General features: G+C 48.0%; 1 protein-coding gene across 4 annotated transcripts in view; it reads left to right on the top strand.

Moving 5' to 3' along the window:
• LOC121687957 (zinc finger CCHC domain-containing protein 2-like) overlaps nucleotides 1–15,501 on the top strand; it is a 51,632-nt gene that overhangs the window by 33,895 nt on the left and 2,236 nt on the right. Inside the window, exons 7-13 of one of the 4 annotated variants that reach the window (XM_042067196.1) lie at nucleotides 2,347–2,412; nucleotides 3,909–3,969; nucleotides 4,658–4,796; nucleotides 10,940–11,001; nucleotides 11,643–11,740; nucleotides 12,987–13,154; nucleotides 13,856–15,400. In XM_042067196.1, coding sequence (XP_041923130.1) covers nucleotides 2,347–2,412; nucleotides 3,909–3,969; nucleotides 4,658–4,796; nucleotides 10,940–11,001; nucleotides 11,643–11,740; nucleotides 12,987–13,154; nucleotides 13,856–15,400 — 2,139 coding nt within the window. Of the gene's footprint in view, nucleotides 1–2,346; nucleotides 2,413–3,908; nucleotides 3,970–4,657; nucleotides 4,797–10,939; nucleotides 11,002–11,642; nucleotides 11,747–12,986; nucleotides 13,155–13,855; nucleotides 15,401–15,501 lie in introns of all 4 variants that reach the window. The other 3 variants (XM_042067197.1, XM_042067199.1, XM_042067198.1) reach the window with 3 other exon arrangements.

Genomic DNA, 15,501 nt, shown 5'->3' with positions numbered 1-15,501 from the left:
CGAAATCCTAAGATATCTGGAAAAGAAAGGACTCATACCTCCTCCAAGTGTATTGAGTCATTTGTGTTGAATTCGGTGCACTTTTGTAGTGTGCAGGTCAATTCTGGGTTCTAAACTTCCTACATAATTATTATTTTTATAGTCAGTAAAATAGTAGGCCTACTTTGTGTGATTAAGTCCCTTATTTTTTGTTATAGTTCATTTACATTGCGTTGTGTTTTGCCAATAAAGTAGCTTTAAATAGCCAAACTAGGCTAGATCAAGGTCAGTGTTAAAATTACTGCATGCAAATCACTGAATGCTATGCAGAGGGGCCTAATCTTTAGGCCATCTGATGTACAGTATAGGCTTCCCTAGGCCTTCCCGTGTTCATGGGATTTCTTTGACAGTTGCAAAGGGAAACATGTGAGGATCTTCTTTGCGCTCAGTGTACAAGTACATTCCAACCACTCAGGTCTTCGTCAGATAGGCCTACACTATTACCTGTTGCAATATGTCTGTGTGCATTCCTACATTAGCCTACGTCTATTTCTTTGATAACATGATTTGCTACCACGTAACAATAAGCCGCTATTATTAACACGCTTTGGTGGTATTATATGCTGTGGGCTTTAATTGGCGCATTTCGGGTCTCGTTATGTCTCGTCAAAATGATTACAGCTCGTTATGTCTCGTCAAAATTCATTGATGAAGGAAGGTTCGCTTAATCCCAGAGAACATACTCGTTTCACTTAGGCTAGACTAAAACAGAAGAGAAGAACTTGGCACTAACCATGTAGTCGTGTTTTCTATAGCATATTCGTTAACCTGCCGTTCTTCGAACAAAAATGTTGGGATATGTCTGCGAGGTGTTTAGCTAAGTTCCATGCGTAGACTACTGCTTTTAAATGACTTTGAAACATATTTCACAAACGGGCCTCTGTGTACCTGATGGCTTGCCTTCACTATTCGCGATGTATCCGAAATAGTTGCAGATTTCACTTCACCTTTTGTTTTATCCACAAGGCCGAGGACGGTCGGCAAAGAACTACTGTATGTTGACGTTGGCTGCGCACTCACTCACTCAGAGCTGCCTGCTTGACACGCCCACTTGCCTAGGTGCGTGCAAGGAGCAGTGAGAGCAGCAGTTCACGCAGACACAGAACGTTAATTTTAATAAAGTATCGATTCTAAAAACGTCGGAACTCGTATCGTTTTTTTGCGTGAAGGCATCGTGATACCTTTTTAGTATCGCTACACCGTGCAACACTAATGTCCAAAAGAGAGCACCTCTCTGCTCTTCTCTTTCCTCTGTGTTCTTCTTCTCTTTCCTGCTCCTCTTTCTGCTCTTCTCTCTTCCTGAAGTTGGTTAATAGCAAAGTTCTTTTCATGGCTTTTTCCTCACTACTGTGCCGCAGTTGTCTCCATCATCTTTGCCCCATTACATGCCACCATCACTTCTCTTCCCCATAACTACAGCATACCGCTGCATGGCTGCTATTACACCATAGAGTCTAACTACTGCTGCATGGCTGCTATTACACCATAGAGTCTAACTACAGCGTACCGCTGCATGGCTGCTGTTACACCATAGAGTCTAACTACTGCGTACTGCTGCAAGGCTGTTATTACACCATAAAGTCTAACTACAGCGTACCGCTGCATGGCGCTCTGCTCTACTGTTTACCTGTGCTCAGTGGTATAATTAATTAATTCCATTGAGATGGTTTGTTCATGGAATGAATAATTGACTGTAGGAGTTCCAGAGCTCCCTCTGTTCACCTAGTTGGCACCTGCTTGGTAGCCAGGCTGCTCCTATACACCTGACACCTGAAACGGAAACAACGCTGGCGTTTCATTTAGGCCACACTGTAAACCATCACACTGTAATCAACCCGGAGGCTGGATGAGAGGAAATTAAATAAGGCTTTATTATATGTGCAGGGCTTTCAAGGTGTGTGTGTGTGTGTGTGTGTGTGTGTGTGTGGGCGTAGGAGTGTGCATGTGCATGCATGTGGTTGAAAGGACTTCATAAAAACGAACTACAATGGAAGTCAAATAAAAGCTACCTGGCCTGCAATGCATGCTACCATGTTAACTCTTGATAAGACGGAACCGAAATGGTGAATTCTCCACATTTTTGCAGGCGTTCTAAACTAAAAGCAAACGCCCCTTTCAAGAGAGTTCCATTATCAGCATCATAGTTGGCCCCACAAGGCTTCCTTTTTAACATTCCATATGTTATCTTAATGCAGAGGAAGTAGATTGGGAACCAAATAGAATGTTCAAGCTTTGTTTTTGTTTTTATTGTTGAAAGGGTCTATAGCATGTTTAATCCCTGTCCACTCGTCTGCCGTGTCTCTCCAGGTAACCCTGTCCTCCTGGGGAAAGCCTTTAAGGAAGACTGCTCAGAGGCCTCCAGCCAAGAGGAAGGTGGGTTTGCTCCCAATACGGATCACATGCTAGATGCTGCATAGGCCTACTAGACATTGCTTTAGATGTTTTGGTTTTGTTTGCTCTCGTCAGTGGCTATGTCAACTTTTATAATTTTAGGCCCTGAAGGAATAGTAGTACATCATCAGCCAATCAAACACGCGTACCATTCCTCTGTCCTACTTTCTTTGAAAGGGGTCGGTCAGAAAAGATACATTTGTTGAACTTCTTTAGCGTTGCGCAAGTTTTACGATTGTGCCTGTGCCAGCATAATAAGGATGGCACTCAATAATTTTTGCTACGTCAGCTCAAGCATCCCACAAACTGGCTTTGACCACTTGTAAGTTCTGGCATGTAAGCTGCATGATGAGGTTTGTGATTTTATTTTCAAAAAGAATGATTAAAGGATCATTGAGGATTGAAATTGAAGACTGTGTTGGCCTAACGGCCGTGCTTACTTCATTGTCCTTGAGGCGCTTAAGTGCCGCTTAACCTTTTAGGACATGCTTTTTATTGGTCGACTTGGTCTAAGAAAGTCTTTTGATTGGTTGACTTGGTCTCAGAAGGTCTTTTGAGATCATTATTATGCCCACGAGAAGGGAGGCAACCACCGCTTCTTTTAGATGGAGGATCAGAAAATACCAACGCGCGCACACACACACACACACACACACACACACACACACACACACACACACACACACACACACACACACACACACACACACACAGACGTGCTTCTTCTTTTAGAGGAAACTGAATTTGGAGAATCAGAAAACAAGAATCCGCAAACACACACACATGCTTCTTCTTTTTAGGAAACCTAATTTGAAAATGGCAGCATGCAAGTGCTTTTGGTTTCATCATGTGGAACTAAAGGCAAAGCAGAAAAGGGGGCAGAGCGAGCGAGCGAGCGCCTTTTTATTTTAGGAGGGAGTTTTGGAAAAGGTCTCGCCGTCTCCCTCCCCCGCACGGCCTGCAGCGCGCACGCTCCCTCGCTCCTAATGATGGGCTTGGCTCGGCCAGGCCGTGCGGTTTGCTTCCAAACAATAGCTTGGGTCTCGGCGGCCTTTCTGTGATGTTAGGGGCAGCAATGCAGCCCCAAGGTCGGCCTGCACTGCTCCATGGTAACCTTGAGGCCGCCTGGGGTCTCCCAAGGACAGTGCTCCAGCATGGAGTCTGACCATGACCCTCCCTCCCTTTCCTCTCCACTCACCTGTCCTAAAACCCATACTGAGACGTGCTGCTCACACAACATAACAGTGGTAAACAGCACAACATCGCCCCAGTGATAAACAGCACAACATCGTCCCTGGTCCAGTTATAACAGCACAACATCAAACCTGGCCCGGTTACAACACGCTCCAATCAACTAGCGCCTCACAAAAACATACCGGTAGCTGATACATAAGACTGACCGTAGGAAGAAAGGGTTGTGTGTGTGTGTGTGTGTGCTCTGTTCTGTGGTCAGTCAGCTTTGACCTTTGCCCTTTCAGATTCAGAGCCTTACATCCAGGGTCACAGGAAGAAGCCTAGCAGCAAGAGCCCCAGCCTCAGGTAAGAGCTACACACACACACGCTCACACACACACATTCAATACAACACAAGAGCCCCACTCACACACACGCACTCACACACACACACTCACACACACTCTTACACACTCACTCATACACTCACACACACTCACACATTCAGTACAACATAAGAGCTCAGGTAAGGTCCTGCTCATCTCGCTACACAGGCTCTCACACACACTCACACACTCACACATTCAGTACAACACAAGAGCTCAGGTAAGCTCCTGCTCATCTCGCTACACACTCTCAATAACACAGGAGCTACATTGCTAGTAGAAAGCCCAAAACATGTGGACGTGGCCAAGGGCCAATCAGAAGAAACCCGGATGGCCGTGTCGGTCATCTTGAGCTGAATCTGCTTGGACAGGGAGCCTGTCTGGTGCCAGGGCTCCTGTACTCTGTGTGTGTGTGTGTGTGTGTTCTGCATTGTGCCATGATTATGTGAGCTAGATGAGGATTTCATGTCCTTGTGATCCTCCACTTCATTGTCTTCTCCCACCTCTCTCACACACTTTCTCTCTCTCTCTCTCTCTCTCTCTCTCTCTCTCTCTCTCTCTCTCTCTCTCTCTCTCTCTCTCTCTCTCTCTCTCTCTCTCTCTCTCTCTCTCTCTCTCTCTCTCTCTCTCTCCCCCTCCCTCCCTCTCTCTCTCCCTCCCTCCATCAGTGTGCCTAACTCCCGGGGGGCGGTGCCGTGTGATGCCCGGAGGCGGCAGCAGCAGAGCAGCACTGAGCTCAACGGCCTGCCGGAGTGGAGGAGGAAGGGCAACAACACTCACAAACCCAACACAGAGCCCGCACAGCAGGTGTGTGTGTGTGTGTCTGTTTGTCTGTGTGTCTGTGTGTGTGTGTGTGTGTTTAGTGGAGGTTAGTGTGTGTTCAGTGTTTCAGGTATGTATACCTGGAGTGTATACCTGGATGCACACCTGGATGTAGAGGTGATGTTGTTGTGTTCCTGACACCTTTCCCACACTGTGTTGATAATGGGCGGAGTCCGTTTATAAACGTCATTAGTTTATCACGCTAATATAAAGTGACCTGACCGATAGGAGTGTGATAACATGTGCCATGCAGTCATAAAGCAGCACAACAGTCAGGCCCAGAGACCCAGCAGTCAGGCCCAGAGAGATCCAGCACAGCAGTCAGGCCCAGAGACCCAGCAGTCAGGCCCAGAGAGATCCAGCACAGCAGTCAGGCCCACAGACACAACACAGCAGTCAGGCCCAGAGTCACCCAGCACAGCAGTCAGGCCCAGAGACCCAGCAGTCAGGCCCAGAGAGATCCAGCACAGCAGTCAGGCCCAGAGACCCAGCAGTCAGGCCCAGAGAGACCCAGCACAGCAGTCAGGCCCAGAGAGACCCAGCACAGCAGTCAGGCCCAGAGAGACCCAGCACAGCAGTCAGGCCCAGAGAGACCCAGCACAGCAGTCAGGCCCAGAGAGACATCCAGCACAGCAGTCAGGCCCAGAGAGACCCAGCACAGCAGTCAGGCCCAGAGACCCAGCACAGCAGTCAGGCCCAGAGACCCAGCACAGCAGTCAGGCCCAGAGACCCAGCACAGCAGTCAGGCCCAGAGACCCAGCAGTCGGGCCCAGAGAGACCCAGCACAGCAGTCGGGCCCAGAGAGACCCAGCACAGCAGTCGGGCCCAGAGAGACCCAGCACAGCAGTCGGGCCCAGAGAGACTCAGCACAGCAGGCCCAGGTCCTTTAGAGGAGACCCAGTTGCTTTTTACAGGTCCTTTTGAGGAAAGTTCACCTTCAGATCTCCAACTGCACCCCCCCCCCCCCCCCCCCTTCAGGCTCATGTGGTGTGTTCTGAACCGTGGGGGGCTCCCCCAGCGAGGAGAGGCCGATGGCCTGGCTCCTGACCAGCCTCTCGCGGCAGCGTGACCCCCGGGCCTCCGCCCCTGACCAGCACTGCCCGGCTCTGCCTGCGCTGCAAGCCAAGCACATTCTTTCCACTCGCGCTTCTCAATGGGCCGATACAATGAAGAAGGACGTTGGGCAATTCTATTCAGCACCACTGGTTAATGGGCGGCCACTCGTATGCACACACACACACACACACACACACACACACACACACACTACACAAGGCATTGACCATGCCTGTAATAGGTGTGGCTGTGTTTGGGGAAACTCCATTGGGAGCCTTGGCCTTGTCGCTATAACAACCATTGTTTACACTCCAGATCAGTCTGTGTGGCTGTGGCAGGAAGTTGGTAAAAACACCGTAAATACATCTGTGGCAGTGAAGCGCCTGGCACAACGTTGCTGCGATTCATACTGTATCTAGTACACCTTCTGGCTAACTCCGCACATTGCTCCTCACAGTCCTCTGGCTGTGTGTGTGTGTGTGTGTGTGTGTGTGTGTGTGTGTGTGTGTGTGTGTGTCCTCTGTAGACAGTGAAGCAAGTACATGGCCTTAAACCATAAATGATTCCAGCCAATAAACACATTTAAGGAGTGAAGAAGGGAGGTCTGTTTGATTGGCTGTTGAGCATTATTGACTCTCAAATGAATGATTCACATGTAATAATTAGCATTGCTCCCTATTGAAAGGGTAATGGGTATAGAGGTGAAGCTATTGAAGCAAGCCCCATAAAGGATATTGTGCAAAGGAATTAGATAGCATACAGGCATTCCAGAGGAGGCCGAGTCCTTGTTATCGACGCTAGGACTAGTTATGCAAACACAACGTGTTTTCAGCCGCGCGGGCCGCCTGGGCCTGAAGGCACCCCCTCCGAACACACACACTCCACACACACTCCAGCACATCGCAAGGTCGTCCGCTTGCCTAGCCCGGCAGTAAGGGCCTGTTAATGGGAAACTCGGGTTGATAGTGACCAGGCTATAGCTCAGGACTTTGAACCCAGCAGAGATAGATACATATAAGGAGATGATGTCAGAACCTGCACTCACACACACACACACACACGTGTATATATACAGACACACACACACACATGTTGCGTAATGCGAGTGGCCCCACTGGACAGAGCACTGAGGCGCTTCAAACACACACACACCACACACACATATGGACATGTGTGTGCCAGATTCACCGTCTGGTTATCTTTATGGATGATATCGATACCACTGAGTGTGTAAGACTGTGTGGGCAGACCTGGTTTTGTGGGGACTCACTCCATCCAAGGCCTAATTGGTGGTGCTCTCATAGAGGCCTAATTGGTGGTGCTCTCATAGGGGACCTGTCGGCAGACCTGGTTTTGTGGGGCCTAATTGGTGGTCAGTGTTGGGCAAGTTACTTCAAAATCGTAATGTATTATGTATTACTTATTACGGTCATTTCAAAGTAATTTGTTACATTATAATATTACTGCCTCTGCATTGTAAGGCATTACACTACTATTGTATTACTTTTAAATTACTTTTACCAAAATAGCTAGAAATATGGATTTGGAATTCTAAATGCAGTTTATTATGCTCAATGCAGCTCATTGCACTTCTAATGGAGGGCGATGTGGTATAACATAATGACTGAGCTAGGCTTAAGGCAAACAACAGTAGAATGCAATCAGGGATGGATTACTGCACGGGCCTACCGGGCCCAGGCCCAGGGGCCCAAGAGGTCAGGGGGCCCTGAAGCCCAAGCCTTTGCATAGAATCATTACCTCAATATCAACAAATCAGGATGTAGGCTATGAATCTGATTGAATTTTGTATTGGCCATCCCCAAAATGCACCAGATTACAGGAAATCACATAAAACAAATTAAAAAATTTCTGTATGAGGACCCCCCCCCCCCCCCCCCTCCCACATATATGACAATAAGTGGGGGGCCCTTAATACATCTGGGCCCAGGGGCCCGAAAGATCATAATCTGCCCATGAATGCAATAGGCGCAGTGATGGCTCATGATGCAATACAAGGAACAATCATAGCCAGAATTTTGTTAAAAGCAGACAAAAAGTCGAAGTCTGGTCAATTGTGCTAGAAATGCTGTAACTTTAGGCTTAGGCCTACTCATTAAAATCAACAGAGAGCCCACTACCTGTATATTGTAACCCAAAACTTAAAGACATGTCAAGATAGGCTACACAGTGCCGCTGCTGGCCATTTTGGTGCCCTAACTGGTGACATACAATATTAACCTAAGTATGTCATCATATGGCCAACTATAAAGATGTAATATGCCTGTTCCCAGGGATGGGTAGTATTTCTGAAACATGTAATATGTATTTGTATTTCAAATACAAAATAGTATTTTATCATTTTTATTTTATTGGGTTGAAGGAAATGGCTCTGTATTTTGTATCAAAATACTTTATTGGTGTGTTTTTGTATTTTAAAAATACTGCAAAATACTATATGTGAAAAACACTAAAATAAGTATGAACCACAATAACCACATCAATAGATGGTAAGGTGTTGAGTGTGTTTGAATTCCCTTCCTTGTAGCATCCTTTTCCGCATTCCACAGTGGGGACAAGTTCACCTTGTTTAATTAAATAACAATTCGATTTCCTTATTAGCTGCATACTTGAGGTTGGAGATATTAAGGTATATCAAGTTTCTCACATACTGGAACTTCAAGATACATAGCCTTATGATTTTCTTATTCAGTTTTGCACTGGACTTGGATTACGAAATTTGGCACAGATGATTTTGGCCTATTGATTATAATGTGGGTAAATGAAAGCTCTGTCAGTCGTTTTGGATAAGCATCAGCTAGATGACTAAATGTAAATTCTTAAATTATTCTTCTGATCACACTACATGAACTTGCATACGGTGTACTATTTGGTATGACGGGCCAAATTGTATTGTTTTTTACTGTTTTAATAGGCTAAATGTTTGGGATAAAAAAAAAAACTTTTTTTTGCAGTGCTTCCATACTTCCTTGAAAAAAGTATTTTGAGTATTTTCTAAAATACAAAAATACAGCATTTAATTTTGCTACATAATATGGTTACTGTGTTTTGTAGTTTATTTTGATACATTAAAAATGAGGGTATTAGGTATTTTATTTTGAAATACATTCTAATGTATTTTTGTCCATCCCTGCCTGTTCTCAGCATTAGCACAACACTTTGCGATGGTTAGCTTGCTTGTCACCTGTGACAATATATGCTAGGCCTAAGTGACTGACCTATCTGGGTGCGTTTGGAGATGCCTGATGAAATCAGACGTTGAATAGGCATAATTCATCTATTATCTATCTATCTATTATTTATTTCCTCTGTGCACGAAGTTTTTGTAACCGAAAGTAATGATAAAAGGCACAACTCCGGGAGGAATTCTTGTCGCCATGGTCAATATATTTATGTCTGTGAGTGTGCGCACATAGCATGCGTTACATTGCACATTATGGCAAAGGGGCCATGCCGCTCGTTATACGTTTAACAAAGTATATGTAGCAGTAAAATAAAATAGAAATGCATGAATAAATTTAGATTAAAAAGCAATAATTGTATGAAATACAGCTTGTTCAGGAGTCTCGAAGCTCCGAGTCAAGTCTGAAGTCTTTTGAGTGGAGTCGCAAGTCAAGTCAGGTCGCAAAAACAGTGACTTCAAAGTCCAAGTCCCCATCTTTTTTACATTTCTATCCCTTCATTTTCTATAATTCAAGTTCACAGCACGAAGCTGACATGAAGAGCATTTATGCTTTATCAAGAATCAAAAAGATTAGCGTGGCACCGCTCTAGATGTGTCATTAAATTAATTGTGCCATTTCGCGAGGTATAGAGATCTTTCGGTTTCACACACAAAGTGCACTTAACTGTTCTTCATATCCTAGTTGTCTCTGACAAATTGAAAATAATGAGCGTATAGGCTTATGTCCATCGAGTCAGTTGCAGCCAGAGACGTGAATGATGCAATACATATGTTTATTTAGTAGCATAAGGACAAATGCATAATTAATTTAATAAAACACAGCAGTCACAGCAATGGACAAGCTCCACATCGGTTAAGACCCCAGGCGTCCTCCACCTCTACAGGGTAGCAGAAGTTAGGCACATACTGTAGGACCATATGCACACACAACCACAAACACACACACACACACAAAATATAGAGTAATACAAAAGAAAAGACAGCAACACAGATGATACAAAACTCACCAGCAGTACATAGCAATCATCGTAACAAAGCCAGCTGTAGACAAAGCAAGCTGCAGATAAGCAGCAAGCGTGAGGTAAACAACCAAGCCCCAGCAACCAAAGCTAGGTAGCCCACGCTAGGATGACCAGAGTATGGAGAGATGAATCAATTGATTAAACATGTCACAAAAACAAGACAAAATGGACAAGACAAAACGGCAGCCCCTTGTGAGAGCGGACACTCGCCTGGTGGGCAATCTCGTCTTTGCCGGTGAAACATGCAGTCTCTTTGACCCACACAGGACCCACGCTTGCCCTGTAGTAGTAGAACCTTAGCTCGACCGTAAGATACTCGCACCAAGCCGCAATGAGCCACACCACTTGCTTGGAATATGTTCACAGCTAGCCCGACCAGCTTGCGTGCCTCGCCACAACAGAGACCAAGCCCCCGGAAGAAGAAAGGTAGACGCGTAACCCCAGGAACTGCCACCGTCAATATATACGTGCACCTAATTGTGACCCGCCCATTCATCAGGTCTAGACTTCGGAACACGTAACACTCAGTAGAGGCACAGCCTGCTACACTTACATTACTGCGTTACAGCAAAAAGCAATACATTACAGTAATTACATTACTTTTGTAACTCGTTACTCCCAACACTGTTGGTGGTGCTCTCATAGGGGCCCTGCAGCACACAGTGTATTCCTGCTCGTAATTAGAATGCACGAGTCTTGAGCTCCCTTGGGATTCTGGCTGCCAGCATGAGAGCCAGCTGTAACTGCATCCTGCAAGAGAGAGACTACTATTTGCAGGCGTGTGTGTGACCGTGTGTGACCACTGTGATGGTGTTCTAAAGCTCTCTTCCATATCTTCACTTCCATAGCATGTTGATGACAGACGGAGCTCCAGCACTAAGACGAAATCCAGAGCACCCCCTCATGTCAGGTATTGGAATTGCAGTCTTTACTTAAAAAAAAAAAGCTTTCAACTGAATGTCCTTCAAACATGTGAACATTTTAGCATTTGTCCATCTGACAAGGTGGGAGTTTGTTTAGAGGTGACTTTACCTTGTTTGTCAGAGGTGGTGTTAACTCCACCATGCCCAACGCTCTCCTCCCTAGAGAACTGGCCACCTGCTCTGTATGTCTGTGTGCATGCTCACTACTGTAGTGATAACGGGGTAAACACACACACACACGGTCCATGGAACCTGTGAAATGAAAAACAACACAGCAGTCTCCAGGCACACATACACACACATACTTTTTTTGGAAAATTTTGTGGAAGATATTCTTTTGGCCCTGGTCACAGGAAAAGTCACGCTTCCTTTTTACAGGAATTTCATTTATGATGCCGTTAAATGTTAAATCTAGCGATCGCAACTGTTCATTTATGATGCCGTTAAATCTAGCGATTGCAACTGTTAATTTATCACAGCGTTAAATCTAGCGATAATGCTACACTTCACGGAAAGCTAAACGGGATGGATAGCATCATGCAGCTGCAACTATCTGAGTATTAGGCCAAAACCAAATGTCTGATTTCTGACGTGTGTCCACTAACCCTGAGTCTCATTTCTCCATCAGGGAGAAGGGGAAGAAAGATGAGGGACAAGTGTCTGTGGTGGCCAACGGCATCTCAACGTCTCCAGCCACCACGAGGGGACGGCCGTCCGAGGGAAAAGGTGCAGGTGCGTGTGCGTGTGGGGGAGGGGGGGGGCTATGGGCTTGGGGATAAAGACTGCTGCTCTCAATGACCGACTGACTAGCTGATCTTAGCTGCTGTAAAATAATAGCGTGTGTGTATGTCAAATGACAGCTTGGACAGTCATTTTAGAGGTTCTGTTCGGAATGAAAGGGAGTGATCCAGCCTTTCAGCAGGAGATTATCATAGAGGCCTATGTGTGTTTTGTGATTAGAAGTTGTATAAAACATGTTGTGTCTTCTATGTTAGCTGGAGTAAAGCATGAAGTTGGTATAAAGCCTTTAAATCCAATCTTCATCAATTGGTCAGTAGAACCAGCCATCATGGATTTGGTGTTTCAAGAAAGGGCAGTTCTCCTTGATCAGCTGTTGACATGGTTAGAAGGTTGGGTGGTTGAAACAAAGGCTCAAGAGCTATGCTTCCTTGAACGTATTTCCAGTGTCGTGACCTTTGACCTTTTAAATGTGCCTTCGCTAGTCTCCAGCACAGCAGGTGTATCCATGGAGATTGTGTTCACCTCCATGTCTCGATCACCACACTGCACTTTATTGGCAATAGTGAATTAGTTATTTATCACTTATTATAGTTTGCTTGGGAATAGTGAGTTAGTTATTTATCACTTATTATAGTTTGCTTGGGAATAGTGAATTAGTTATTTATCACTTATTATAGTTTGCTTGTTCATTCACAATAATGACTGTATGATGTATTTTCAGATGTGCACTTTATTGGGAATAGTGAATTAGTTATTTATCACTTATTATAGTTTGCATGGGAATAGTGAATTAGTTATTTATCACTTATTATAGTTTGCTTGTTCATTCACAATAACGACTATGTGTGATGTAGTTTCAGATGTGCACTTCATTGGGAATAGTGAATTAATTATTTATCACTTATTATAGTTTGCTTGTTCATTCACAATAATGACTGTATGATGTAGCTTCAGAGGTGCTTAAGTAAATATGTAGGGCTCATTGTTACCCTCAACATACTGCATGATGTTATTAACAGTGTTGTGTTGTTGTAACTGCAATGTATTAACAGTGGTTTGAACAATGGAGCTTGCTATTTTCGACCAAACTACAACACAATCTAGAGTAGGGTAGGTCGTCGTTTGAGCGAAAGTTGTGTGGTGCCACTGTGGTTCAGCAACGACTATGGAGTTTGTTTTTTCTAGAGCTGCACCTAATTGTTGTGTGTGTGGTGTGTCCGTGTGCTGACAGACGTGTGTGCGGACGCGTTCTCGGGACAGGACACGTACGGCGAGACGTCGTCAGAGAGCTACAGCTCCCCTCCCAGCCCCCAGCACGACGGCCACGAGAGCCTGGACAGCGAGGACGAGAAAGACCGAGGTGCGCAGCGTCCTGTCCCTCCAGCCCTGTCCAGCCGAGGCAAAGCCACAGGCCTGTAGAGGCGCTTAGTCTCAGATTAGTTCAGATGTGTAGAAGCCACAGGCCTGCAGAGGCGCTTAGTCTCACATTAGTCCAGCCGAGGCAAAACCACAGGCCTGTAGAGGCGCTTAGTCTCAGATGTGTAGAAATGTGCAGAAATACAGAAGCAGAGTTGATCATCAGCAAGCCGTCAGCAGCACACTGCACCCCGCTAGACATTAGTCAGTATAACTCATGTTAGCCCTGAACTGCTTCCCCCACAAACTCGGCCAACTAATGAGAGAGCGAGTGTGTGCTCAACATGACCATCTCTTATGCAGGGAGTGTGTGTTCAACACGACTATCTCTTATGCAGCGAGAGTGTGTTCAACACGACTATCTCTATGCAGGGCCTAAAGTGCTCAGGAACTAAGTCTGAGTTCAGGCATGGGGCAGGCTGTTTGACATGTGAAAACAGATCATTATATAGAATGGTCTTGGGCTTCCTTGCTTGAAGCCCTGCTCATGTAATCCTTGGATGGTAGTTGTTGGTGCTTTCAGGAATGGCACACGCCATGGATAGTGCGTGGATGTGATGAGTTCTCTCTCCTCCTCCTCATATCCCCCTCTTTTTGTCTTTTCCCACACCACCCTTATCTTCCTGCCACTTTTCTCTCATTCCCTCTCTCTTCCCTTCCTCCTGCTGTCCTCTCCCTGTGCAGACACGGACAGCCACTCGGACGACTCCGCTAAGGTCTGTGTGGAGCCCTTAGTCCTGCGGGAGGGCGCGGGTCCCTCTGCAGTGGCCTCGAGGCCGGCGCTGGTCCTGGGCAAGCAGCTGGGTCCGGCGCTGAGCCCCGACTGCCCCATGGGGCCGGTAGAGTTCCCCCCAATGCCCTTCCCCGTGCACCCCGTCTCCTACGTGCTCCATAACGGGGCGGATGTGGCGGCCGTGCCCGGCCTGCCCACCGGTATGCTGCCCAGTTCGGCCACTGTGCCTCAGGCGGGCGAGATGCCGCCAGACGTATCCCCGCTGCCGGGCTTCGGCCTCTCTGGCTTGCCCATGAGCCCCTCGCTGCAGCCCCAGGTGCATCGCTTCAAGACGGGCCCCGGGCCCCAGGCGGCAGCGGACAGCGGCGGGGGGGGTCCTTCAGCGTCCCATCAGCCCCCTGTGGGCGCCATCAGCACACCCACACACACACATGCACACACACACAGCCCGGCCGCCCCCCCTGCCTACACGTCGCCGTTCCAGCCTGCCTACCCTGCCTGTCCCGACGCCGCCCCCCTGGGGTCCATGGGCCTCTCCGCTGACCCCCACACCAAGCCCCCCGCCATGGGCCTGGCCCCGGGGCTGCCCTCCTACGGCCCGCCCATCCCCACCTCCGTCATCCCCAGCATGGGCCCTGGCGCCGCGGGGAGTCCGCACACGGCCTCGGCCAATCAGGTGGCGGCGGTGGTGCCCACCCACACCCCTGGACCCGCCCCCAGCCTAAGCCCCGCCCTGACGCACAGCACGGCACAGAGCGAGAGCACCTCCTACATCAACAGCAGCACCCAGCAACAACAACAACAACAACAACAACAACAACCGCCACCTACAATGCAACAGCAACAGCCCCCTCCCCCTCCCGCCCAGCAGCAGCAGCCTATGGGCTGTGGCGCTTGCGGTTGCCGTGGCAGCTGCGGTGGTAATGGCAGTAGCAACATGGGCAGTGGCGGTGGAGGCCACATGCCCAGCTACTACTTCCACCAGATGGCGCCGACGAGGCAGGTGTTCACGCACCAGATGCCGCCGCACCTCTTCCCGCTGTCGTCTCTCTGCAGTGGCAGCTACCTCAGCCAGGGGGCGCCGCAGGGCACCAACGCCCCAGGGCAGCAGCTCTCCTTCTTCCCATCGGGCCCTGGCACTGCCACCGCCACCTACCCAGGCGGAGCGCTCCTGCACACACACGCGCACACACACGCGCACACACACGGCCACACACACGGCCACACACACTCGGAGCACGTGCTGGGCGGCCAGGCGGCGGCAGCGGCGGCGGCAGCAGTGGCCAGCTACGGCTTCCAGCAGATGGCGGCGTTCAGGGGCTTCTACCCGCAGGTGTACCCCATGGGCCACGTGCAGGCGGCTGGGGGCGGCATGGCCTTGGCGGGCGTCGGGGGCATCAACAAGAAGAACGGCGTCATCTCCTGCTACAACTGCGGCGTGACTGGACACATCGCACAGGACTGCAAGCAGCCCCCCATCGACGCCACGCAGCAAGGTAGCCTTCAGGACCTTTCTCTTTGTCTTCAAGGACAAGGACAAGGACATCCCCTTGTTTTGCTTTAATGTGTAAAACACGTGTAGAAATGCCCTGAAAGA

Source organism: Alosa sapidissima, chromosome 17 (assembly GCF_018492685.1).
Source record: "Alosa sapidissima isolate fAloSap1 chromosome 17, fAloSap1.pri, whole genome shotgun sequence".
Lineage (NCBI taxonomy): Eukaryota > Metazoa > Chordata > Actinopteri > Clupeiformes > Clupeidae > Alosa > Alosa sapidissima.
This window is presented reverse-complemented; position numbering and strand designations above follow the sequence as displayed.